The following is a 27,132-nucleotide window of genomic DNA, read 5'->3' as shown; positions in this document are numbered from 1 at the left end:
TTACACAAGAGACCAACTGCTGGTGTGTCATTTCAGTGCGCTGTCACACACCTCGCAGGACCTGTAAAGCACTGGCAGTGTGAAACAGCATGACATGCTTGTATAACATAGCAGGGGGAGGTGGGAGGGGGGGTGGGGGCCTTACTCGGCCAAAACTGGTGTCAACACAATCTTGATCACAAAACAGGAGATCTTCAGCTGATAGAATAAATCCTGCCCACTTAACAATCAACAATCAGTAAACTGGTTTAAATTTGGGCGAGCTGAGATGTTATTGTTGTGATGAAACCTCCAACTAGGAGAGCATATATCAGTATTCCCACAGCAATATCAGCTAGCCTCCCGCTGGGGCAAGAGGAGCACATGTGGATCAACGATGACACAACATGGAATCTTACTGAGTGGCGGCACAGACTAAGCAGTGATGTAATGCCTCTGAGCTCACTGGCGAGAGGAAGAGAGAGAGAGAGAGAGAAAGGGGGAAAAAAAGATGTGAAGAAATCATAACATGCCTTATTGTTACTGGATTTAACATGATTAGGATGAAATAGAGAGCAGAGTTTCATCCTTGAGCACTGTGACATTGCAGACATATATTAGATGATCATTCGCAAACTAAGAGCTTTACCTCCAGCCCCCTCCCCAAGCTCTGCAGCAGGGACTTTATATAGGTGTCACGTACTGTGTGTGTCTGTGACATTGTAGGTTATATGAATGATTTCAGCACTCGTGGGATTGGAAATTACTTTTTCGTCACCACAATAGGACCATCTGGGGCGGAGTGTAGAGCTGAATTCCTTGGAAGACAGTATTTCACTCAGTGTCTCCCAAACAATTTCGATTTCCATTTATTTATTTAAGGAGGAAATAGAAGGAAATTTCCGCGGGTCACTAATTTCATTTCAACGTGTACCAGTGGCTTTAGCCTTGAGCAGATATTTCAGAGGAACACAAAATCAATGTGGAGATTCTATTGGGAATAGCTCTGAAACCCATTAGCAACTTTGACCAATAGGTCAGGTAAAGTAATAGCCAGATAAATGTTTTATTACAGATTTGCAAACTGACCTAATGGAGGAGGCTAGTACCTGGGCAGCCGTGCAAGGCAAATATTCATCATGAGATGCTATTGCTTTAATGAACACAAATTTCTCAGTGGCCAAGGCCTTTGGTTCTTTATATATAATGCGTGAAAGATTGGTCGCTCTAATCTGGCCCCAGACAAGACAAAAGGCAGCATCTGTTGTCCTCGCACAACACTGGAGCAGTGCAATCACTCTAAAAGATTTGTTGTTATAGGGCTAATGCTTCATTTATATTACATCATACATAGCTGAGATCTATTGTTCAGAGAAAAGAAAATCCAGCGGAATCGAGGACTAAGATTTTGTATTTAATCTGCTCTGGTGATAAACAGTTAAATAATTAAAATCAGTGATATAAGTGTGTGCTACACACAGATCTGTGCCAATTTTAAAGAAATCATCTCATTCTATTTTTTCCCCTTTTTGTTTTTGTCCCATGAATTTTATTTATTTACCATCCAAACAGGAAATCAGACAATAAGTGGGTAGAAAGAAAACCCTCCACTGACAACCACTGGGATTATTTTTTTAACCATCTTTACTAGAATTTGTGGTCTTAGTTGCCCTTTAAAGTTTTCTTTTACATAAGATTTATATTCTTCCTGATTTTTTCCAAAGATTAAACACTAAGTGCAAGTGGCATTGTTTATCCCTGAGCTGCATATGCCACGGATCCTTCCTTTCATACACTTTTCATGCTGCTCTTTGCTGGGCAGTATGCTAGTTTTCTGAATGAAAGCCAGACAGACTGAGAGCTCCCACATGCAGAGAGGAGCCGCTCCTGTTTCCAGCTCAGTTTCCAAGGGGACCACCAAGCCCACCAATCACATCGCTCGGCGCAAGCACGCGGGCAATTCAATTTCTTAAAGCCGCAGTGTCCATTATCAGGGAGGTGTAGAGAAAGAAAGTACAGCCAAAAAAATCCAAAAAACAACACATTTGAAAAAGAAGACGAATAGAAAAGCACCTCAACGCTGCAGTTTAAAAGTGTTTTTCCTTTTTTCTTTTTATTAAATGTGAATTCACATGGTAGTTTGAGCCCATCCATTTAAAGAATCCGCCTAAATACAAAATAGGCATCATTCCGTCATCACATCCTTTTCAAACGCAACAAATAACACATCTGTGTACATATATTCACAAACTGAAAGGACAGTCGATGGTGGTAGGTACTTATTTATTAAAAGATGAGTCAGAGACAGATTCACACTTGGAATGTGAAGTAACTACTGCCTAGAACTTCCCAACAAAATGTCTTGGCATATAATTAGGTCATATTCCAAAACCTTTTTTTTTTTTATCAAACAAACTTCATATGTAAGACCCACATAAAAATAAACAATATCTGCTTTTTTTAAGTGCAAGAAATAAAAAATACAGGTTTGTGGTTAATGTTTTAAAAAAAGAAGGCAGTCTTCAGTTTTAAAATAAAGTTTCATTTCATGAAACAGGACTATGGAATGTTCTTTTTTTTTGCTTGCTTGTTAAAAATGCCAGACCACCACTGTATGAGACTATGCCCTTTTGGAGTTAGTATGATTTTTTTTCCCTAATTTGCAGTCAGGTTTAAGATGTTTGGTGTCAGATATGCCCATTATCTGATATCATGCGTCAAATAACATTCAAATTGTGATATCAATGTGTTTCGATAGCATGTATCACACCATGAGGCCATATTAAATTGTTTTGTATCAGTTCCAGCTGATTTGTTTATTTTCCTGCCTGGACAGGCTTCAGCATCATAACATGAAATGATGTCGACAGTGCACAAGTCTGTTTTTCCATCACTTGCTACAATTGTTGATGGTCTGTATCTTAAGAGTATATATTGCACAAAAAAATGAGAAGGGGGGAAAAACAGTATGTGCCATAAAAAATACCAAAATCCAGTTTCACACCTGCGATTGGGACCCATCCACATATCACGAGTATGATATACATAAACTCCTAACTTTACTATATTACAGTACATATACAATCTTGAAACTAGTTCCAGCTCTGAGGTATGTGTTCCCCATGATGCCATTGTATCGTCTACAAATACTCAACAAATCTGCTCTACAACTGTACAAAACCTAGTTTAAAATCACAAGGCATTTTTGATGCAAGTTTTAATTTAACTTAATCCTTAAAACCAGGACTCCCTTGCATGCTAAAAACAAATGATAAAGGGAAGAAGTGCCTGAAACTCACTGAAAGCACAGTAAGAACATTCCCTTTGCAACTGTACAAAAATATGCCTGAAAATATCTTACTTTTCTTTTAAAAAGATGAGGTCTGTTATGTATCAAAATGTTTCCTCCACACTTGTATTCTGCAGAGGTTTAGGCTGCTTAATTTTTCCAAACCAGGAGGTAAAACGGAATCAGTTACAAAACAAACAAACAAACATTTGCGGCATTAAGAAAAAATTACATAAACCGTTGTAAAGTAACATCCTGAACAATTTGTCAGTTCACAGATTTGCTTTGAGACAGTCCACACAGTCCGTGTTCAGCTCCCTGCAGTTTTTGTTGTTGTTGTTGTTGTTTTAAGAGGAAAAGATGCATAGAAGTTCATGTATTTTCCCTTTGTGGTCCGTTTTAAGCTGAACAGTAAATGCAGACCTACGAGGGAAAACAATCCATAAAACCCTGTCATGCTGCCAGATAAAAAAGTCTGCAGACTTTGCTTTTTTTTTTTTTTTTTTTTTTGCTACCAGCTTCATAAGCATCTCATTCCTCAAACCTCACCTCGCCTCCTGGTCCTCCACCTCCCTCCAGGACCCTTAAGAAAAAAGAAAAAAAACCCACAGGAGGCAGGGCTGGGGACAATTTGACCAGGACATATATAATTTCATATCTCCCTTCTCTGTTATTACTAGCTCAACTGTTTTTTTCGGTTTTGTTTTTTGTTTTTTTCAGTATGTGAAGACGAGGTCGGAAAAGTTCGCCTCCAGCCAGTCCCCGGCAATCATCTCACTGAGTTCTGGCGTGCAGTAGTCTGGGAATTCAAAGTGAGAGCCCAGGCTGCCCTCACTGAACGAGTCCAGGTCCTTATCCACAAGAGACAGGGAGAGGTTTCCTGAATTGGGGTTGCCCAGCTCAGAGCCCGGGGCGCTGGGAGCGAAATTTAAACTAAAGTCAAACAGCAAATCGTCCGCATCGTCGCCGGAAGAGGAGCTGATGCTGGACGAGGAGGAGGATGTGGAGACCGACCTGGAGGATGCTGGTGAGACGGAAGCAGCGTGCAATGTACTTTGCTTGGTAATGTTTTTGATGCTGTAAAACAGTCTGTTGTTGTTCCGCACCTCTTCGTACATACTCGTCCCCTCGGACTCGGCCGAGGAGCTCAAAGTTGGACTAGCGGGAACTTTGGCTACATTGTACGGCCTCAGGCGCTCCTCCTCACCCGGCTTAATCCCCATCCGGTAGTCCTCTTCGTACTCGTCGTCATCGTCCTCATCGGTGAGCTCACTCTTTACAGTCTTTGCAACTTTTAAGCTGGGAAACACGCAATCCTCCGCGTAGCCGTGCGTGGATTTCGAGCCGCTCTTAGTTTTTATCTTTGAACTCTTCTTGTTGGGAGTCTTTGCAATCTTGCCGCACTTCTCCGGAGACGGTGCTGATGATTTTGAACTGTCGAGCTTTGGTTTTTTCTTCGGTCTGTACTTGTAGTCGGGGTAGTCAGCCATGTGTTTTAGCCGCAGCCTCTCGGCTTCTCTGATAAACGGGATCTTTTCGCTGTCCTTGAGCATCTTCCACCTCTTCCCCAGGCGCTTGGAAATCTCTGCGTTGTGCATGTCCGGCGACTGCTCCATTATCTTTCTCCTCTCGATTTTGGACCACACCATAAATGCATTCATGGGTCTCTTGATGTGACCGGTGGCTGTTTTGCACCAGTCCGGGTTTATCGCTACCGGACTGCATGCCATAAATTCACTCTCCTCCGAATCGGTAGCCTCCCTGGACATGCTCCCATCCGTCTCGCTGTTGTCCGTGTGCTGCACCATTGTCCTGTTTCAAAGTCACTTTGTTTCCGGACGCTGCAGTGTCTTGCGGCCCCACACTGCCAAGACGGCTCAGCTCTCTGTGTTTTGCGCCGGTTCGTTCACGTCCTCTGCGTATTGTGTCTCAAGCTCTGCACTCTTTTTCCAGAGTTACAAACTGCCTTCTTAACTAGTTATCAGCGTTTTCATGTCCCCTGCGTCACAGTCACTCATCCAATCACGTCCCTTCCACTCCGCCCAGCAGACTCCATCCAAGACTCCCCGTAACCCTATTCCTCCCTCCCGAAGCTCTCATTGGAGTGGAGGTGGGGATTTGTGGTACACAGAGTCTGGGGCAACACGCCGGCCGAGACAGGCATATTAAACACAGTTAACGAAACGCGCTCTTGAGATGAGCGTCATGCGCCAAAGCGCACATAAGATATATGTCTGTTTCCTTACTTTAAGTTTAAAAAATGTGAGAAGTTGCTCTTAAAACAAATACAATTTTGCATATGTATCTTGAGGAAAAAGATTTAGGCTGTATGATTGTTTTTTTCCCCTTCTTCTTCCTTAGGTTGAGTACTGAAGGTGGCGCTTGGACACAGTTGCAGGCGCCTGGATGCGTCGGTACGTCTGCTTGTCTGTTGTAAAAGGATGTATTTTAGTAGCCGTTAATGGCTTTTGAGGAAGACTTTGTTTTTTTGTAGTTTTGTTTTTTAAATTTATTTTTTATGTATAACATTGTACGTTTGACACTTTTTTGTGTGTGTTTTGAGTGGCCACGTGTTATTACATGTTTTGGCGTGGCTCGTTCCTGCGCGTTTCCATGTCTGTGCTTGAATTAAGAAAATAGGTCAGTAGAACATTCTGCCTCACAGATCCTGTTTATAGTGTGTGAGCGCTTTAAACACCTGCAGCATCACATAGACCCCGACGGATAAAAATACAGCTATAAGAGAAAAACACGTCATGCGTATAAATAGTAATTAATGTAATTGTGCTGACACTATGTAAAACTGGGTTTCTGTAATCTGGACGGTAAAACACAAAAGCATGCCATATATTATATATATATATATATATATATATATATATATATATATATATATATATATATATATATATATATATTAAAACCTTTCAATAGCTGCTCATATAAAACATGCGATTAAATCAATAAATAACCCTTATTCAGATGGTGACATTAGTGTATACAGCTTTGAATCGAGCCCATACAGCCAGGGATAGATGGAAGGCTCCCTGCTGAGTTTGCTGTGTCAAGAAGCAGAGTAGCATCTAGCTGGCGTCTCCTGCACACCCTCCACCCTCTTCCTCCCCCTTGGCGCTAGGTGCTAGCCAGCAGTGCTATTGGAGGCTGGGGCGATAAGGCGTCCTGCTTTTTTCTCTCTCTCTGCTTCGTCCCCTAGAGGGCAATCACTTACCCTTTTGAAACCCTCCCCCCACCCAGCCACCGTATTTTCCCCAGCTGGGGTTTAAGAAGTGTCTCTCCTGATACAGAGAAAGGGAGCTAGAAAGGCAGACAGAAGGTAGTGGAGAGAGGGAGAGAAATAGGGAAAAAGAGGCACACAGGGGGAAAAGAGACAAGGCTAAGAAGAGAAATGCTAAGATAGAGGGCGTCTTGCCTTTCCATCCTTGGAACACTGAGGCAAACCCTGTGTCTGTCTACCCAGACAGAGATAGGACTGAAATGCTTTATCATGACCACCCCTTGCTGATTAAGCCTTATCAGATATATGTGTCAGAGCCAGAGTCTCATGGGGTTGGCACACGCACATGCATGTTTTATAGTCAGCCTGTTTTTTTTTCTGTTGAATTAATTTGAGCAGTATTTGATCTTCTGATTAGTTCACATGTGGTGAAGGATGTTATGTCAAATTAACCGATGGCATAGCCTCAAATGTAGGTGTGATTTATTTGTGCCAGTTACTGCAAATATTTGAATGAAATTGTCGATATAGTCAATATGTCAACGTTTAATATTCCACTTACGTAACTTAGGTAGAAGACAGCTATATACACATAGCTGTATGTGTATATATATATATATATATACATATCCAGCCCTATCTCTTTATATTATGGTTCCATGCCGGACATGAATCACAAGACTGCTTAATGATGAGCGTGCAGGGCGGCTGTCCTGCTCATTAGCATGGCTCATTATTGGCTGTGAATGAGGTGCTGGTGTCAGCTCATACCGCCTGTGAGTCATCTTAGGGAGGGTCTCATCGCCATGCCTGTCTCACACAGATGCACCAGTGGTATTACCCCCCACACAACCCATTCCAGCTGCCTCATTCAGTGACTGGGACTGTCATCAGAATGAAGAGAGTTGTGGGACACTGAAATTTGCCGTTTTTTTTTTCATTTTCACTCTAGAGATTACATATAATTAAACAGTAAAAGCTGCATTATCATATTTGCTTTCTAATACCCTTTCCAATACCCCAAAGGCAAATGCTTTAATGCTTATTTGCTGATTTTTGTGCATGCGTGTCAAGGGAGAGGACATTTTATTCCAAAGCGATGGAGTGTTGAATTAAGTGATGGTTTTCATGTATGAACATTGAAAGAGGGTTTCAGGAGAAACAATTCCCTTTGCATTGCTTATCTAAAAGCCCCCCAAAGCAGCTGCTGCTCTCACAAAGGGCCAGTGAAGCGTTAGATCAATACTAACCCTTGCTAGAGGCTATCTGATGCTCAAAATGCATGGATCCATCTCCTCTGCATAGCCCTGAGACAGGTGTGGAGTCCTGGAAGCCACTATCTGATGGCTTCACAATGGGGTAAAGAAGTGGTGGGGGCCTGAAAGCGGGCGGTGGGGCAGCTGGGCTTGTTTTCATAGCACAGGAAAACGCAAATTAACTGTTCACTTGACAAATGTACTCTTGGATATCCTATAAACTCAGGTTATAATGCTTATTGGCGGGCAGTAAATTGGTATTTTCAGGCCTGTGCAGCGGAGTCACTTAATGTTGCTCTGATGTTATGCATAGAAATAATGTAACAAGTTCCAGCAGTGTGCAAGTGAATATACTTCATCCACAGACACAGAGTCATCTCTAGCCATGCATTATCCAGCTTATGAGTCTGACGATTTATTGTTTGTAAGTTTATACCACTTACCGCAACCCAGTTTGTTATCTTAACTTGTGAGATGATACTAAAACAAGTTGTATCAGCTGCCTGTGTGCATTTTACTGGCTGTCTGTCGCTGTGGTCTCATTCCTTAAAGATCATGCTGTCTTTCTCTCTCAAGATAAGAAAAGCTTTGACAATGAGGGTAATCTCACAGCAGTTTGTGGGTAGTTGTTTTACCACTGGAGTGTTTGGTTCCTCCAAGGCCATTTTATGCCTTGTTGTTGCTTTACATTCTCGACTCAATGCAAATGTATCTCCAGGATGTCAGGTTCTTTGCTGACCTCCTTGATGTGGCCTCTGTCTCTCAAGGTCTGATACTTGGGACTTGAGACTTGAGTATCATGTCGTGAATGTCAACAGCTGACGTTTGAGCACTCTGCTGGAAATGTTTGTCACAGGGATACACAAATACAGTCAGAGGCCAAAGCTGTAGGTACCCTTCGTACAGTTATTTTGCAACAGCTCCCAAGTTACGGAAGCATGTCAGCGCGTCTTGTTAAGTAAATTTATATTGCTGCACAAGAACCTGTGCACAAACGAGTTTTACGAGAATTAACGTGCCCCAAATTGCATTTGACGTGTATGTTTGATGTATGGTGGATATTACCTAAGGAGTAACTTTACAGAGTCATATACATTACCATAAGGTAAACACCAGCTATAATGGCATTTTACATTTGTAATAATAATAATTATTATAATCATACTTAATTATGATGTATAATGACTTTGTAGTTATTGCTACTTATCCTTAAATAAAAAATGCACATGCTACATTCATCAGTGATGATATAACCAAATTCAACAACCACGTCTTTAAATACTCGACCACTTCAGCATGCAATAATTCCACAGGGAGACTATAATCTTTCAGTGCAGCCAGAGAGAGACACGAGGAACAGTGTGGGTGTAGAACACAAGTATGGTAACTGAATACTATGTGACTAAGGCAATTCTTTCACTTAGGAATGTGGGATATGTGAATTAGACTTTTATTAGCTTGCTACGTATACGCAGCCTCTATGGAGATGACAACTGTTTGAATTCTGTGAAAGAATTTTTTTAAAAAAGCATAAAAGCTCTCTTGTCTCAGCTCACAGTGCAGATCTGATCCACAAAGCAGAGGGAACCCAAAATGACCTGAAAGGGATTACATCATCCTGGAGCAACACTGGCTTACACAGTGCAGTACGTTCTACAGTTATCATATTGCCATGTCATTCCCCATAAGCTCCGTCTATTTAAATCCTTTAATTATGTACCAGCAGCACCGAAGCAGTGTTTACTGTAAGAGTCCCGGGTACCTAGTTTTGTATTGTACTTGTGCCTTGTGTTAATAAACTTGGGTGGAGGAAGAGCCCTCCAGGCACTCACAGCAACTGTAATGAGAGTGTGTTTAGTCTAGAGTCAGTGTAAGGCTAATACTGATGGATTGTATGGCTCCAGGTCAGGTCTTGCACTCTTACATATTGGTGGAGGCTTATAGAAGAATCAAGGAAACGTTTCATGAGGTCGTGCTCTCTCCATTTATTCATTTGAGAAGAAATGGCGATAATGTGTAGTTTTGAAAAACTATGTTGTCACCAGAAATAATGAAGACATTGTTTATAGTTTCTAGCTGAATTCATCAATAAAATGCAGCTGCTCTAGTTAATCAAGTAGCAAAACATCAGGATAAGATACCTAGATATGTTGATCGTGTTTCACTCAGAAGTTCATTTTCTAAGAATTAGCGAACTTTTCCCACTGAAGCCACGCGGCTCTGCTTCCCTACTAGCCAGCCCAGACTTGCCCTCTCACGAGATAAGATAGTGTTGACTACAGGATAGTGTGTAGAGACTAGTGTGGGGCCTCCAGTGCGCTTAGTCACCCTCATTCACATCCTGTGCTCTGAAGTTTTACTGGTTTATGATCTTTGCACCAGCAGTCGAATCATGACAGTTCAAAGTAGCATGACAAATTGAGAATCCCTGCCCCGTGGACAGATCCTAGGCAGGATTTTGTTAGGCTGTTGAGTTTTTTTAATTAGTAGATAGAAAACTGAAAAAAATGGATTCAGGTTTTGTTGGCTTTATTTTTCTTTTGACAGATTTCTCACATCTACTTTTTTATTGATAGTTAAAGTAAATTAATTATTGTAGACTACACAAAAAAAACGCCCGTGCAATGACAGTTCTAAGCTGAAATGTGGGGTATCTACAGTATTGTGTAAAAGACTTGAACCTACCCTCCTTCATAGCTTTATAGGAAAATGTGAAATAGTTGCAAAAATATATTGAAACATATTTAAACATGCATGGAATCATATATAAGGCATAAATAGAGTGAGTAAAATTCCAACAAGCTTGAAGAAGAAAGCTTATCTAAGACAGTTGAGAATTTGTTGAGGAACAAATTCTCAACTGTCTTAGATAAGCTTTCTTCTAATTTCTTTAAGTAGTCTTCAGAAATAGTTCTCCAGGCTTCTTGAAGGACATTCAAAGCTCCTCTTTGGCTGTTGGCTCCCTTTTGTTCTGTTCTCTGTCGAGATGATCCCACACTGCTTCAGAAATGTTGAGGTCCGGGCTCTGATAGTGTTTTTCTATCCATGTATGCTTTTACTGCATTGGCATTGTGTTTGGGATCATTGCCCTGCTGAAAAACGAAGCTGCATGTTGGATCAAGAATTGACTGTAGTTTTCTGCATCGATAATTCCATCAATTATGACAAGCTCACCAATAGCACAGCAATGCAGACCTGAACCATGACAGAGCCTCTGTTTAGTTTCCTTAAATTTGTTTAAGAACACACCGCACACCCTGCCGAGATATGCTATTTTTGGCTAATATACAATTTAAAATGCGACACAAGTTCATCCCTTATGTTAGATGTCCTTTTTATGCAGGGTTGACTCATAGATCAGTTTTATGTGTAAATGGTCAGGTACAAGAACTGGACTGAAAAAGAGGAAAAAGCAGCCAATGTCTAAAGAAAAAACGTATATCCTACAGTCTGGTGAGTTTTTATGTTCTTAAACAATCACAGTGCTTCAACGTGGCTGGACAAAACAGCACTGGGAAAATCAACCACATCAATCAGGCTTTAACCTTGAAAACAAAAACAAGAAGAAATGGACCCTTGGAGAGACAAACACCTGAAGCAAATCTGAGAATTCACTCTTGTTTGAACAGTGACCAGATAAGATAGCTCAAAGTTATCAGCACAAGATGAATTCCCAGAGGAACCTCCAGGAGGAGTTTCATCAGTGTAGTGGGAGGGAGAAAATCAATCCCTCAAACCACATATAGTGACAAATAACCACCAAAACCTGAAGCAAAATTAGTTATACCCTCAACAGCTTTATTTAGTCAGAAACCAGAAAGTCTAAATTGAAAAAAAAAAAAAAAGTAATTTCCACATGACTGTAAAAGTTCCTAAGTAAACACTGTGCAACTGTGTAAACACAATCAGAATCATGTGGCCCACAATGAAAGCATACTTTTATTTTTCCCAGACACTGAGCCAACTCTGGTGATGTTGCACGCAATTCTCAATTCAAAGCGACTAACCATATTCATTTTGTAAACTCATTCATCGCATTCACTTATTCATTTTGTGTCTGTCGAGCAGTAAAAAATGTATTGTCTTGCATGCAGGTTTTACACTCCTTTATATACTAACTAAAGTCAATACAGAAGGTCACTTCAATATCATCTTTTATATGCTGACTGAATCGCAAGTAAAGTTTTCGTCAAACATATTTATGCTGTATGTCTGCAGAGAGCAATGGTGCCACAGAAAAAGGGAGAAAAAAAATCTTCAATAGAGTCCTGTGACTTCCTTTTTACTTTGCATTACATATGCACATATAGACTGGTATTTTCTCCATCCGTATCAGAGTCTCAGTATGTCTTCTCCATATACTGACTCACTGCCCTTTCCTTCATGCCTCTGAAGGATTTCTAAGACAGGCTTCAAGAAAGATTTTCATAAATGTCCACTTTTGCAAATCCTCCACATCCCTCTGTATGTGCCAAGAGCTATCTTTATCTTAACAGTAAAGGTCATTGGAGGAGACTTAGGGATAGGCAAAGGCTAAGCTGTATTCATTGGACTCTACTTTTCTATCTATCTATCTATCTATCTATCTATCTATCTATCTATCTATCTATCTATCTATCTATCTATCTATCTATCTATCTATCTATCTATCTATCTATCTATCTATCTATCTATCTATCTATCTATCTATCATTATTATTATTAACATTATTATGATTTCTTAACTCCTTAATGTAATGTGTGGAGGTAATCTATGTCTTAAAAAATAAGCAGGATTTATCCCTGCATACAAAATATTAACACAGATCTGATATGAGCAACACAAAATCTCCAATTTATTATTCCAGTCTCATGGGATCTTTTTAAACTGAGTTCGAGTGTCAATAGAGGAGCTCAGGATTACAAGATGAGAGCTGTAAGACAATTCGGATAATGAACAGGAAAGCAAAGTTTCGAGAAACCATAGAGAGAATGAATTTAGTCATAAAAGTGTGAGCGGATTAGCGCTTCTCTTATTTCCAACATTTCCTCTTTGAGGTTCTTACACTAATCTCATTATGAGTGTCTGTCAAGCATACATGACAATTCATTTTAACAAGGTAGAGTGTTCTGCTCCCTTTAAATTCGCAGATTGCTTCACAAATGAAAACACAGAGAGAAGTTCCTTTGGAGCAGGCACGGACTAAAGAAAGAAAAGAGAAGGTTGAGGATTTCTGATCATTTCAAACCCAGAGTAACAGTAATGGTTTAAATGAGAATGTTTTTTTTTCTTCCTTGGAAAGGAGTTCATTGTGACTACTGCAGTGTTTAATAGTAGCCAAAGGGAATCAGTTGTTGAAAAGTAGGAAAAGAGATGCTGAATAAATTTTCATGCTTAATGTTTATTCTTTTTGCACAATATGATTCATTGTATGAATCCTTGTAATGAATAAGTGCTGGGAATTATGATTGCTGACTTTCACACAGAAGCTTTGTTCTCATTTTTCACTTCAGGAGTTTTTATTCCCCTTAAGATCAGCGCAACTATTGTCATAAAGAAATAAGACTGTGCTTTAGTCATATTGCAGTTTTACCACGAAACTACTGAAAGAATAAAAGGGCAGCTCATAAAACACTGTGTTCCAGATAAACCTGTGGAGGAAGCAACACATAATTAGTGTCTTGGTAATTGGGGAGAACCATTATAGCACACTTAGTGTGATGCTAGACTAAATTGTTTGCCAACAGAACATAATGATTTTACACTCTGTAATTGTGTTTTTTATAATAGCTGCCTCCCTTTTCTTTTAACAAGAAAATGTGAAAAATATCCTGAGGCATTGGTTTTGAACTACTTTTATATAACAATCCCACTGCATAAATATTACACTGCCTCTTTGAATGTGCCTGCTGATATATGTAACTTTTAAAGCCACCCAAATGAAAGTGGCTATAATAGGCCTCATACTAACTATCAAGATATATCACAACCCCTGTGATCTCTAGGTGTCCATCACTGGAATAATCTGACCACTATGGATAAATACCATGAGGGGTCTTCAAGCACCAGGAAGACCAGCACCTTAATCATGGCTAATCCCTGGTAGCTAGACATGTCTTGGGGGGACAAAGGAATGGACACATCACCCCAATTAGTAGAAGCTCTAGCTTTAAAACCCTGTCATTAGGAGTCCATAACCTTCCTATCACTCAGCATAGCCTCTCCTTGATGCAGTGTTACAATTTGTCACTTTTATGCACAGTAATCTTGTGGTCTGGTAGTATGCATACATGCTCAGAGCTATACTGTAATAATATGTGTAAATGAACCACAAACATTACACAGAGTACAGGAAGACAATCCAAATATATCATTTTCGGTGAGGTAAACTGGGCCTGTGCCATGTTGCTTGAGAGTGTATAAACTTACTGGGATGACTTATGTATGATATTCCTTCAAGCATTAATATGAATAAACAGGGAGTGTTGCCCAAGCCACACAGTGCCTGCAAAGGTATGTCAGTATAGTTTGTGGTTGGCATATTGGAATTATACTTTGGAAAGAAACTTGCATTTCAAATACTTTTTCTTTTGGTTAATGAACGGGGAACAGGTACATGGATTATGAATGTCCATATAAATATCAGCTCAGTATGCAGATAGGGTCCCCGGTGTTTTAGTGTAAGATAGCATTTGCAGGCCTTTGCTGCTAGACAGCGGAGCATTAACCGTTATCTCGGCACAAGCACTACCATTAAGCCTGGAACAATAAGACCAGGGTCAAGGATGAAGTTGAATGACAGCTCGGGATGAATATAATTTGCAAGGAAGCGATAAAAAGGGGTCTTGTACTCACACTAAAAAGCAGAATAATAATTTTTTTCACCAGGTTGTCGGCTCCAACATATTTCCATTCTTCACGCCATTTTCGAGTGAAGGGGTCAGATATAAAAGAGGACAATGACCAAGCCGGCGAGATTGATGGTGAGAATGAACAGGCCAGCGGAATCTCGACTAAATCAAAGCCATTCACCGTTAATGAAAATAAGAGAGAGACCACACTGTAAATCATCTTATGGTTTAACATATTAGTGATAATGAATTCACGCTGCCACGTTTAACCTTAGTTTTGCAATTCATTATATTTGAGATTAACAAGGGAGGGAACTTAAGTGAACTGTCTGCAGGGAATTACAGCTGGGGCCTCATTGTCAATCAAGGATTGTGTTTCGATGTCTTTCATTAGGGTTGGAGGAATTAAATAAGACTTTCTTTTAATGGCGAATGGCTCTCCTATTTAACGCTCCTCTTGCTCTCCCAAGATGGTTAACTCTTCATTACCCAAATTAAAGGCATCCATCTCTGTTGGCTCCTGCCACATTGCCATGACCTCTACCTGTCAAAACTTTCATGTAAGCACTTGAGTGATGGATGATACCCCCGAACCCCGTTGTCAAAATTATCCAGTGACTGTCCAACCCTCTCAGATCCATTCAATCGATCTCCCCAGGCTACCTGCCACCAGCCACGGTGTAACAATGAAGCCGAGGTGCTAATTTACTCTCATAGAAATTAGAAACTACCTTTTAATTATATGCCTGGGAGTGTTCTAAGAGTTCACAAGGATCACCCTGAAAGCTTTTAGCTCCACATTGTGGGGGCTGATCATTTATATTCTTCAAACGTTTTATTTCAGGGGTCGTTCGACATACTTAGGACCGGAGGGAATTTGTCACACCATCAAGAACGGGAAAGAAAGAAACTTTTGGCATCATTTGAAGGTCACTGCTCTTGTTTAAAGAAGCAATAAGTTAATGCAGCAAAATATTTACGTTCATCTGTTTGATTAAAAAGTTTTAGGACAGATAATTGAATTTAGTTGTCAATAGGGACTTGATGACTGAAATACAAACCCTAATATATGCAGCTCGGGCTCTGATCAATAGATGGAAAAAAATGTGGTTGTTACTGGTTCCACTCTGGAATTGCATCATGCTGAACTGTTTATAGAGACTCTTTGTCGACAAAGGAAGCAGAGTTGTCTGAACTTCTTCCCATTTTTTTTCCCTCTCTATTTGCATCACCTTCAGACACATGTAAATATTCAAACACATGCCACACGTCATACATAAAACATGATATAAGTGGTCCCATTCTTGTCTGACCTCTTGTGCTCCCGCTTCTTTCCAAGACAGATGTAGATAACACTCCAGACACACCTCACTTCCTGAGAGGAGAGTTATGGCTTCCTGCAAGAGGCACAGCCATCCCCTGGAGTCCTGAGGAGTTAGACAGCTACCTATGGAGAGGGCACATCTCTGACTTGTAGACCTGCTCTGAGGCTTCTCCTCTCACTTTGAGATCCTCCATGTACCTGTCAAAGGGTCAAAAGGGTACGTTCACTGTAGACAAGAGGACTGTGTTTGTGTTTCTGGGTGTGTTGTGTTGTGTGTGTGTGCGTGCATGTACATGTGCGACCCCACCCCCACCCAAGCTGTGACAGATGCCAGGCTGTTTATGTGTGAGGTGTGGGAATGCTTTGCGGGCAGGTGGGTAGATATGCATGTATTTGCGAGCGCATGTGTGTAGGGAGGTGTGTGCGTGTGGTTTGCTGTGGTTGGGTTTGAGCAGCCGTAGTATAATGTGAGAAACTGCACTTGTCAGAGTGTGCAGACATGCATGTGAATTTATTTGCGCACGTGTCAGTACCTTCACACACTTCATCTAACTGTACAAGGAGTCAAATGAGAACTTGTTGCCAGGCTCTGTAGAAAAAAAATGAACCCCAAAACTGCTGTCCATAACCAGAGCACAACAGATGGGGAGCTGCTGTTCTCGCAGCCAAGCAAATGATGAGCTAATTGTAGTGAACGAGGTGACCAAAGTTGGTCATATCTTATTCACGATTATGACTCAATCCTAGAAGCTTGTGGCACTTAGGTAATTATTCAATCAAAGAGAGGATGTGTCAATAGAAGTCGACAAGAGATTAATTATAAGTCAGGGATGGGTTCAGCTCTTTGTTTTTCCTGGTCTTCTGTCACGGTAGTGGCAAAAATGAGAGCTGATGGGTGAGTGACAGCTCTAGTGAAGCAGGAATAATCACAGTGGTATAGTTAACACAAACTCCCTTTAGCATGGACTGAGATCAATTCAGTGCTGTCCTTGATTAAAATGTTTAATTAGCTGTATTAAAGTGCAATATGAATCTTAGGAACACAGAAACATTCTTGAGTGAAGGAAATAATTATTTGATCCCCTGCTAAATTTGTAAGGTTGCTCAATTTTAAAGAAATGAACATCTTTAAGTTTTTATCATAGTTTGGTTTTAATAGGGACAGACAGAATATCAACCACAAATCCAGAAAAAGCACACACAAATAAAGTATTTTATTCTCAAACAAAACATGGCTTAGTACTTGGTGGCGAAACTTTATTTGGCAAGCACAGCGATAAGGCATTTCTTGTAATTGGCACTAGGTTTGCGTCTCAGGAGGGACTTTGGCCCAATCTTCTTTACAGAAAGTCCTTCATGTTTCCTGACTATTTGTAGGCCTTTCGAAGTTTCAGCACACTCCACAGATTGTCTCTAGGACTGAGGTCTGGAGACTGGCTAAGCCACTCCATGACCTGCTCCATTAATGTGCATCTTGTCTGGCTGAGCGAAGGAGATTCTTGTCTGAGATTTTATGGTACATGGCCCAGTTCATTGGTCCCTCAGTGCAGTGAAGTTGTCCTGTACCCTTTGCAGTTTACACCTCCATGCTTGACTGTCTGGATGCAGTTCTTTAAGTCACACTCAGCATTTCTCTTCTTTCAAACACAGCAGGTCAAGTAACTTCAAGTACATCCGACCACATAACTTTCACAAAAGCCTTTGCCGAATCATTTAGATGTTCACTGGCAAAGGCAGGTTTGTACCCTGTATCTTCTTGAGCAGAGGAACCTTGTACGGACTGTAAAACATAATTTATTATGGCGTAGTGTATTAAAAATGGTTTTCTTGGTGACTGTGGTCCCAACTGTTTATCATCCTTAAATCACAAGGCAGGATCTTGCATCGTGAGGTCCAGACCACGGGTTATTGGTTGTTGATGGTCATTTTGTATTTCTTCCATTTCTGAATAATCATCTCAACAGTTGTCACCTTCTCACTTAGTTTCTTGCTGATGGCCTTGTAGCCCATTGTGCATGTCTACAGTCTTATTCCTGACATCCTTTGACAGCTCTTTAGCCTTGCTCGTGATCGTGGATAGGTTGGAATGGAAGAAACTGATACGGTGGACAGATGTGTTTTATACACATAATGAGTGAGCTCAGGAGTATCTGTTATTGATTGATTGATTGCAATCTGTGTGCCACATGGACACAGCCAATCTGTGGTAGTCTGGCTACGTTGTAGGGAATCGAATACTTATTTCACTCAATGACATACAAATCAGTTAATAAATTTTATGTAACATGTCTCTATCTATTAAAATCAAACTAGCATAAAAATTAGAGACCATTCATTTCTTTGGAAGTGAGCAAACCTACAAATTCAGCAGGATATCAAATAATTATTCCCCTTACTGTAACTTGAGGCCTTTAGTATAAGCTAAAGCTAACTTTTTTCTGTATCTACAGCCCTCGTTGGTGGCTTAGGTAATATAACACAATGCAAATATATAGCTGCACATGGGAATGTGTGTGTATGTGTGCCTCTACAAGCTCTTCAACAGCTATAGGAGATTAAACAGGCCAATAGAAGGTCTATGAGTCACTCAGCCAATCCTTAGTAACCTGCCATTACTGCCATTATTCATAGAAAACTGTATGGGGATAAAAAGCACTGGGAAATTTTCTCTTTGTTATCTGCCAACAGGTTCAAACGAATAACTGTCATCTCTTAATGTATATGCCCTTTCAAGTTTGAGGGAGTGACCAGTATCTTGACATCTCAGAGACTGCAGCGATGATTTATAAATCAGACCGTCCACAACTTCTCACCTTCAAACACATAACCCGAGGAAATGATAAATTTCAGCAAAAAGCTGTGCAAAGATTTGTTTGTGTTTTACTTCCTTTGTTGAAATATGTAGTTACAAGTTATTAAATTAGTTTTAAACAAAGATTATTTAATCTTTTTCATCTTTCAAATATCAGTCATCAAAACATTTCAGTCCTCTAATCAGCCTTTGTTGCAGAGAGGATTGAGACAGTGCGACTGAAGCGTCATGTATCCCGATTCCTCGGGATTCCCCTCCATGTGTTTTATCGAGTCCTGCTGTTTTATTTGGCTGACGGGGAACAGGATGTGAGATTTACACCAGCAGAGACAAACAGGAGCAAGCTGAGACACAAAGATGGATTTGGTGGTTAACTCCCCGATCGTGTCATCAGAGAAGAGAGATAAATGGTGAAAGGAAAATAAGCGAGGGGAAGCGGACTATTTTTCCTAAAGCTCCACGGAAGTTTCTAATTATATCCACTCTGAGACCTGCAACCTCCATTGAGACACTGAACCACCCACTGACACATTTTCGACACCAGATATATGCACATACACACACCCTTACTAAGACCTGACCTTCGCTGGCTTTGTAGTCCCTTCTGAGTAAGAACCAAATTAAAGAGAGGAAAATACAGCCATCTCTCTTTGCTGCTGTTAAAGACCACTAATCTCTTATTTAAAGTGACATTAATATGCAGCAAGTTTTCACACTAACATACTTCTGTCACTAAAAAAAAGTGATGGGAGAAAGGGAATACAAGAGGAGGGAAGATGTGTATGTGTGCATGTGCATGCGTGTGAGGTTGATTGAGGGCAAGGGCTGTCAAGCCTGGTAATATGGAAGCTAAGCCACAGAGCCCCCAGCCCCAGGCGGGCAGATGGTAGGGTGGGCAGTGAGGGGCGAGGGTCCACTATCTCTAATTCTCAGCTGTACTTGTAAGATATGCACTATGTATGAAATGTGCTGGCAAAGATCCATGTCCTTCAACTCCCTATGTACCCCTGTTGGCTCCACCCTAGCCAGCTGTGTCTGTGTGAGCTCACTGGGCTCTGACAGCAGGGATCAAAACAACATGTGAACCAGCCACGACACGGACCACCATCAAAACAAGCGAGCACCCACGACAAGTCTCCCATAGCTACATCACAAGAGTTGAGGTGTGTTAAGAGCGGCGCCGGGACTTCTGTGTGTGTTTGTGTCTCCATCAAACACGACGATGGCTAATGCATTAGTCAGTGATTATATCACACTGGGATGTTGCTGAGCACAATTAGCTCTTTGAGCTGCAGTGGAAGCAAAACGTGAGCCGACACGAACCACAGAGCTTTGTATTCAGATCAAGGGAAAACTCAAAGCTCCACCAAAACTTTGTTACCTTTTTCTTTGTGTGTGTGAAAGTGAGTAGACACACTTACAGAAGCACGCCTCACAAAGACAGTGAGAGCATGATAGACTGACAAAGTGAGTAAGTGGAAGAATATGAAAAGAAGATGAAAGTATGTGCGTATCCCTGCTGATGTTACCATTCAGTCTGCACGGTCCAAAGACAGGAAATGTGTGCCTTCCTGTTTGATCATGTTAAAACAGAAGAAACATAAAAATAGACAGGACAGTAGAAATATTTAACATGCCTGCTTACTTTTAAGTGAACAGGTGAACTTAATAAAGAGGCCCCATTGTGGAACTAGTTCATTTTGTGGGTATAAAAACAGGGTGGGAGATAAAAGAATAATATGGAAAGAAGAATGAGGAAAACATCAAAGCAGATGACAGCTCAATCAATTCATAAATGCCTCTGGACAACTGCAAACCGAGGATTAAATTAAAGAGGCCTGCATGAAGTACCTAAATACATTTACCACATCAAAATCTCTTATTAACAAATTTAATTCAGCCAATTATAAGGGAGAGATTGTGATGACTTAAAGAGAATAAGATGTACTACACTGCAGGCTTCCCCTCATCTCTCACGCAAGCATGTGCATGCACATGTCACACTTGAACTATGTTCTCTTGGCAGCGAGGTATTGTCTGTAGTATTTGTGGGTGACTGGAACAGATAATCAGTTGTTTAGCTGTCCTCTTCTTCCCACAGGAAAGAGCTGACAGCTTTAGGCCATCACTTAGGTCACGTATTAGAGGCTGTATTATCATGGTGTCTGCACAAACACATACACACACAGACACGCATTCGCGGCCATATACACACTCAAAATGATCCCCTGTGTGGCAGCTATAGCAGATGGAGTCCTGAGTGACATGTCCTGGCAGAGGAAGGTTACATCATGTAAATAATGTGATACTCTGCCAGACTTTAATGACATTAGAATTAATTCCAACTCTGTGTTTTATGTCCCACACATACACCCAGTCAAACACACACGCGCGCACACACAGAGACCTCATTCAGTTGTTTACTATGCTCGTTTGCATCTGTAAGCCTCAGCTGGCTTTGAAATTACATTTCTGGTCGTTATAAAGTTGATTATGACATTTTAACTTAATGTATTCTAAGGTTCAGAATACTTACTTGCTAAGTGAAGTTTTTTTTTTGGAGATATTCTCCACTTTACAGTGCAGCTCTGCTAACCATATGCTGTTTAAAACTGATTATTAGATTTGATTAATGTGTATCATGCACAATTACTGGAATATAATTGAACACAGTGGTCGCTTTTGGCACTGCTCCCTGACAGTGGACATGTGCCGACACGACTGAGGGAGTTAAAAAGGCCAAGCAGCTGCCGAGACAGACGTGACTTCTGCTCGAGCCAGAAAAAATGTAATATGTTCAAACTATATTTCACTGTATTGTTTACTTTGAAGCCCCCAGATGTTGTGAACATGTGGATGTTTTATATGGTAGTTAACAGCAGGTCACGCTTGGACTGCCACTCCCTCAGAAACAATTAATAAACTATAAACAGTCTAATGTCCCCTCCCCTGAGCATTAGGTTCATACTGCTTCCGTGCAGAGAAGAAAGGCGGTGAAAATTTGCTTTCGGTTCACTGGGGGGGATTTCTTTTAACTTTTTACAACTTCTCTGCTGCGGAGCTGTTGCTGTTCATTTGACCAGCACTTAGGGGACGGTACAGTGAGAGCAAAGTGATGATGGGGCTGAACTCCTTGACTCCCTGTTTCTCCCGGCTGTTTTTGTTTGCTGCTGTACACAGACACCTTATCCAAAATGTAAGCGTATTTTGTTTCAAGTGAGGCTTGTTCTGACATGATGCAAGTAAATATATCTGTTGTCTGGTGGCGTCTGATCTGATTAGTGTGCCATGAAAGGCTCCATTGAGCGCAGGAATCTGGTTTATGCAACATGTCCAATTATAAATGTATAAATGGATGACTGGATTTCGGCTTTGAAGGCAGATGGAAAATTCATTACACCAAACAAGCCTTAAAAGGAAAACATGGAAAAGTCTAGCTTTTGTTTATGCTTTTCTGGTTTGAGCTTCACCTGTCCTTAAGGACGAATGCATTAAACATTTGTTTTACTGTAGAGGAACTGAGCAAAAGCTTATCAATTTTTTAAACAAACCCCCTTTGCAAATAATAAATAAAATCTGTATCAATAGAATTTTATGCATAGGACAGATTGTGTAGGTTGGATTAAGTCATCACAGTCCCTGGGAGCTAGCATTCTCAGTTTCATCATCACAGATGGCTTATCCCTTACCCAGGATCCTCTAGCAGGGGTTCAGGGGTCACCCTGCCATCAGAGGAAGCCATCACTGAGTAGCTGACCCCTCCTCTAGCCCCCACCTTTCATCTGTCTCTCAGATTACTTTACCCATGTGACAGATAGCAACTCAAAATGAAACACCCCATGGACACCCTCCTGGAGATATATATATATATATATATATATATATATATTTATATATACAGTGGCTTGCAAACGTATTTGGCCCCCTTGAACTTTCCCACATTTTGTCACATTACAGCCACAAACATGAATCAATTTTATTGGAATTCCACATGAAAGACCAACACAAAGTGGTGTACACGTGAGAAGTTATTTATTTTTTACAAATAAATAACTGAAAAGTGGGGTGTGATCAGCGCTCTCCTTGTTGGGCCTGTGAGTTTAGGTGGACGGCCTTGTCTTGGTAGGTTTACAGTTGTGCCATACTCCTTCCATTTCTGAATAATCGCTTGAACAGTGCTCCGTGGGATTATCAAGGCTTGGGAAATCTTTTTGTAGCCTAAGCCTGCTTTAAATTTCTCAATAACTTTATCCCTGACCTGTCTGGTGTGTTCTTTGGACTTCATGGTGTTGTTGCTCCCAATATTCTCTTAGACAACCTCTGAGGCCGTCACAGAGCAGCTGTATTTGTACTGACATTAGATTACACACAGGTGCACTCTGTTTAGTCATTAGCACTCATCAGGCAATGTCTATGGGCAACTGACTGCACTCAGACCAAAGGGGGCTGAATAATTACACACACCCCACTTTGCAGTTATTTATTTGTAAAAAAATGTTTGGAATCATGTATGATTTTCGTTCCACTTCTCACATGTACACCACTTTGTGTTGGTCTTATATATATATACATATATATATATATATATATATATATATATATATATATATATATATGTATACACTCACACACACACACACATACACACACAGACATTCTGCTAGTGAATGCACTTTCAATTACAAGAAGAAGAAGAGAGGTGAGCCTTTAAATGTTCACGACTCGCAGCCCAGGGCTCTGCTCTGTTGGGTTCTTGAGAGCAAATCCATCCACTTGCCTTCAGCTGCATATCAGGTGTCCTCTAGCTTGTCTCTCACACGTGATTGGTGCGTACCTACCCCGCAGCCACAAATGGGGCTCTGCTAAATGCAATGGCATCCAGTACTCATTCAGTCTTGACATTATGTAATGGACAGCTAGCAGAGGCTCAAACAAAACTTCACAGTCTGTACGTCTGTACATGGTTGCTGTGTTTATAAGTAGAATTAAAGCCTTCTCCTTTACGCTTATTCTATACAGTAACGTTTCTCTATAATAAACGCCTGTTTTTGTTTGGACTTTGCACAGGTTGTAGTCTATGTTCCTATCGTGCATGAGGTAGTCGGTTTGAAAGAGTTTATTATATTTGAAGGATGTCACATTGTCAAGTTCATGAGTTGAACATTAAGCCCTGGTCTTAACCCACTGTGGAGGAGTGACAAAAATGAAGTGCAGCATGGGTCTAAAGGTGCTCTTTAGACAACAGGTACCAGCGTAAGGGCTGATTTGAAGATTTCCCTTCGCCATACACTTAGAGAAGTGTAGGCTGCATGTTGATGCAGTCATCAGGGGGTGATTTGGCTGATATACGAGGAGACCTATTGCTCATCAGAAAGCTATCCACCATGCTGATTGAGTCATATGTAGAGCCGCTGGGATAATTTGTCCCAGGCCTGCCAGGTCAATGGACTTTGATTGGAACACGGTATGAACTCGAGGATTTCCACTGAGTTGAGTACTCTCACACACTCTCTCAGTCTCAAGATCTTTTCTCACCGTCATATCACATCTTTTATTATTTTTTTTGTTCTTTATTTCTAAGTTTTCTGAGTTGCACTGTTGCCTTGTTCCTTTTTGTTTCTTTCTTTGAAAAACTTACTTTAAAATCTCAACATCTCCTCTCTGGTGTCTGTATTTTTCCAGCCTCTTTTCTCTTTGCCTCTTTTTTTCCCTGGCCTCAGCCTGGGGCCCTCTGCTTGTTGAAAGGTAACAGAATCTTCCGGAATGACCCGCTTGAAATCGCTGGGTTGATTCACTGATGTTTCTGTCAGGGAGAAGCACACAGCACAGGACTGTATCCCCCACACTCCACAAAACTAGAGGTGTCAATTACAGTAAAGATCTATGTAAAGGGAAACAAAAAAAAGAGTGGTCCATGATCCAGACTGAACTGTTAAATGTGACAAAAAAAGGAGATCAGCAGACATACAATTCCAGAAACCTTGTCTGAAGCACCTGTTCATTTTGTGGTTAAGCCTGAAACATTAAAACATGTGGCTTAACTGGGGAGCTAGCTGTAACTCTGCCAAAGGCTTGAATATACAAGTTCAGCTGTGCACTGTAACTTTTAGCACTTCACAGTGAAAATCACAGCCTTTGCACTTCTAAGCTGAGCAGTGCAGTTCCCCTTCATTACCTTTCTCCAGGAAAAAAGAAAGAAAGAGAGGTTTGAAAGCAGGGAGAAAGAAATGATGTGAACTTGAATAACTGAAGAAGAAGAAGCATGGCAAAATACCTGCAGTGACTTTCAAAAAACCACAAGATCTTTCATCTGACTGTTTTGGCATTGCCAGGTGGGAGACTCTGTACTGACCATAACATAGGTATGCCTAATCCTCTTTCATCTGCAATATCACACAATGGGAGTATCTGTCCGAGTGAATAGGGAGATTCATGCAGACTTAAAAGGCCGACGAGGGAGTGTTGCATGTCTGTACCAACATTGTCCTGGTCCTTATTATTCTTTGCACATAGCTGTAAGTCTAAACAAGACCAGCTTCCTGAGGAGGACTGCTGTGCACTCTCTGCACTCACGCTGGCCCTGGTGTTGTTCTGCTCCAGTGTGTATGTGAGCGAGTATGTGTTTGTATGTGTGCAAGGAGGCTGCACCGTTAAGATGACCCTGCTTTCATTCTATAGGGGCTTTCACTCGGCAAGAGCTCAGCCCCTGTAAAGAGTGAGACTGTGCTGGTGCCTCTCTTAGCCTCTCTTTCTTGTGCAGACGTCTCTTCTCTTTCATTCTCTCTCTCTCTCTCTTTCTCTCTCTCTGCAGCAGCAGCTTGAGTACTTCCAGCTGCCGACATTGGATACCACCTCCTCCACACATGCACACTCTCAAAATTGACATACACAGGTACAAACTGGGCCAGTATAGAGCGCATGTACCAAGACTGCCCTCTACATACATGCATTTGCTGAAATGCCTAGAGTTTCTAATTGTGTCTGCATTTTTTTTTTAGCCCATATTGTTGTGTGTTTATGTAATCGGTCTATGTGTGCATGCAGACAAATCAGCCTCGTCTGCATCCTCTGTCTGTGTCCACAGAGGCTGTGATGTACGATGGATAGCTGACCAAGGAAAGACACCCCACCTTGCAATGTGCTGCTTTAGCTTCTCAACATGAGAAAAACTCCAGCAAAGGAAAACAAACGAAGCAGAGAAGACAAACGCAACGAGAGATAGTGCAGTTTCAAATCCCTCCGTCAAATGTGACCTGCTAGAAACTTTGAAACAAACAGATGTACACACTCCTCATCCCGCAAGCAGTTCCTCTGTAGCAGCAGTATGTCTGTCAGTTCTTTCATCATGTTATGAAATAAGAAGAGAGCACAAGAGGAACTTGTTGCTGGGCTATAAGACCAAAGCAGCCCAGAGAAAAAATGGTAATGCAAGCAAGAGCGGCGGCAGGGGTCTGCCGGGGTGTAACCATAGCTGCTAAACTCGCATTCAGGCCTTTTCCAGAGCACGGCTCAGAGTATGCAGACGACCCAGGGGCTAGAGACTTAGGGAGGACTTTAAGCTTCTTTGTCAAGCTCCTCGGAGCTCAGTCGACTGCTGTGAAGAGGCCGAAGCATGCAGCTGTCTAGCAACAAGAAACCCCTCATACCACAGATACTGGCCTGTGGTTAAGGAGTGTGAGTATGAAAGTGTACGTGGTTCATATTGTGTGACTCAACATGTGGGTCTGAATTTGTGAAAGTGCACCGCTGATGAGTATCACACCAGGTGAGACATGTGTTTAGAAGGCTGATAACATGCTTTTAATATTTAGATTTCAGACTTTATAACACAAGTGTAACACCAAATACACAGTTTGTCTGTGAAAACATGCAAATGTAAAGAATCGCTTTACATTTTATAAACACACCACATCTCCATTTGTGTCATTAAAACTACGCTTAATGTGTAAGTAATGAATCAAACACCTATTCAAAGAAAGACACCCAGTTAAACTGTCTAACTTAGCCTACTAATCCCTGATTTAGAGAGGTAGGTACACTTAAGGACTTAAGCAATTTCACATGGAATAAGGATGGTGGATTCTGTCTTCTGTCACAACGCTTAAATTGCCTGTAAAGTGGGATTTCCGTATGGCTGCTACAGGCAAAAGGGATGACAACAGCCAGCAATAACTCTTTCAGTGTCCATGTAGACATGTATTAGTTTTATTTTGATATGAAAAACAGTGAAACTAATTGATCATGAGCCTTCTTTTCTGGCAATTGTAGCGGCCAATATATTATAAAATTGTAGAGGCAGTATAGCAGTGACAGTGATTTATCAGTATATGAGGTCTACAGTGTTTCTTATAGGCCTCATCTACATAAAGTACGGTCCTTACAACGAACACATCAATATGCATGACT

General features: G+C 41.0%; 1 protein-coding gene across 1 annotated transcript; it reads right to left on the bottom strand.

Annotated features, from left to right (window-relative positions):
* Positions 1-2,065: 2,065 nt before the first annotated feature.
* Positions 2,066-5,319, bottom strand: sox11a (SRY-box transcription factor 11a). Its single transcript, XM_084914675.1, has one exon. It carries the CDS (start codon positions 5,074-5,076, stop codon positions 3,985-3,987), a length of 1,092 nt encoding a protein of 363 aa, XP_084770801.1. The 5' UTR covers positions 5,077-5,319; the 3' UTR covers positions 2,066-3,984.
* Positions 5,320-27,132: the final 21,813 nt, after the last annotated feature.

The sequence above is a fragment of the Perissodus microlepis genome, chromosome 19 (assembly GCF_051167445.1).
Source record: "Perissodus microlepis isolate ML-2025 ecotype Zambia chromosome 19, ASM5116744v1, whole genome shotgun sequence".
NCBI lineage: Eukaryota > Metazoa > Chordata > Actinopteri > Cichliformes > Cichlidae > Perissodus > Perissodus microlepis.
The sequence above is the reverse complement of the archived record's forward strand: the minus strand, read 5'-3'. Positions and strand labels throughout refer to the sequence as shown.

Coding starts and splice junctions, on each gene's coding strand:
- sox11a (XM_084914675.1), bottom strand. CDS start 5,076: ATGGTGCAGCACACGGACAACAGCGAGACGGATGGGAGCATGTCCAGG.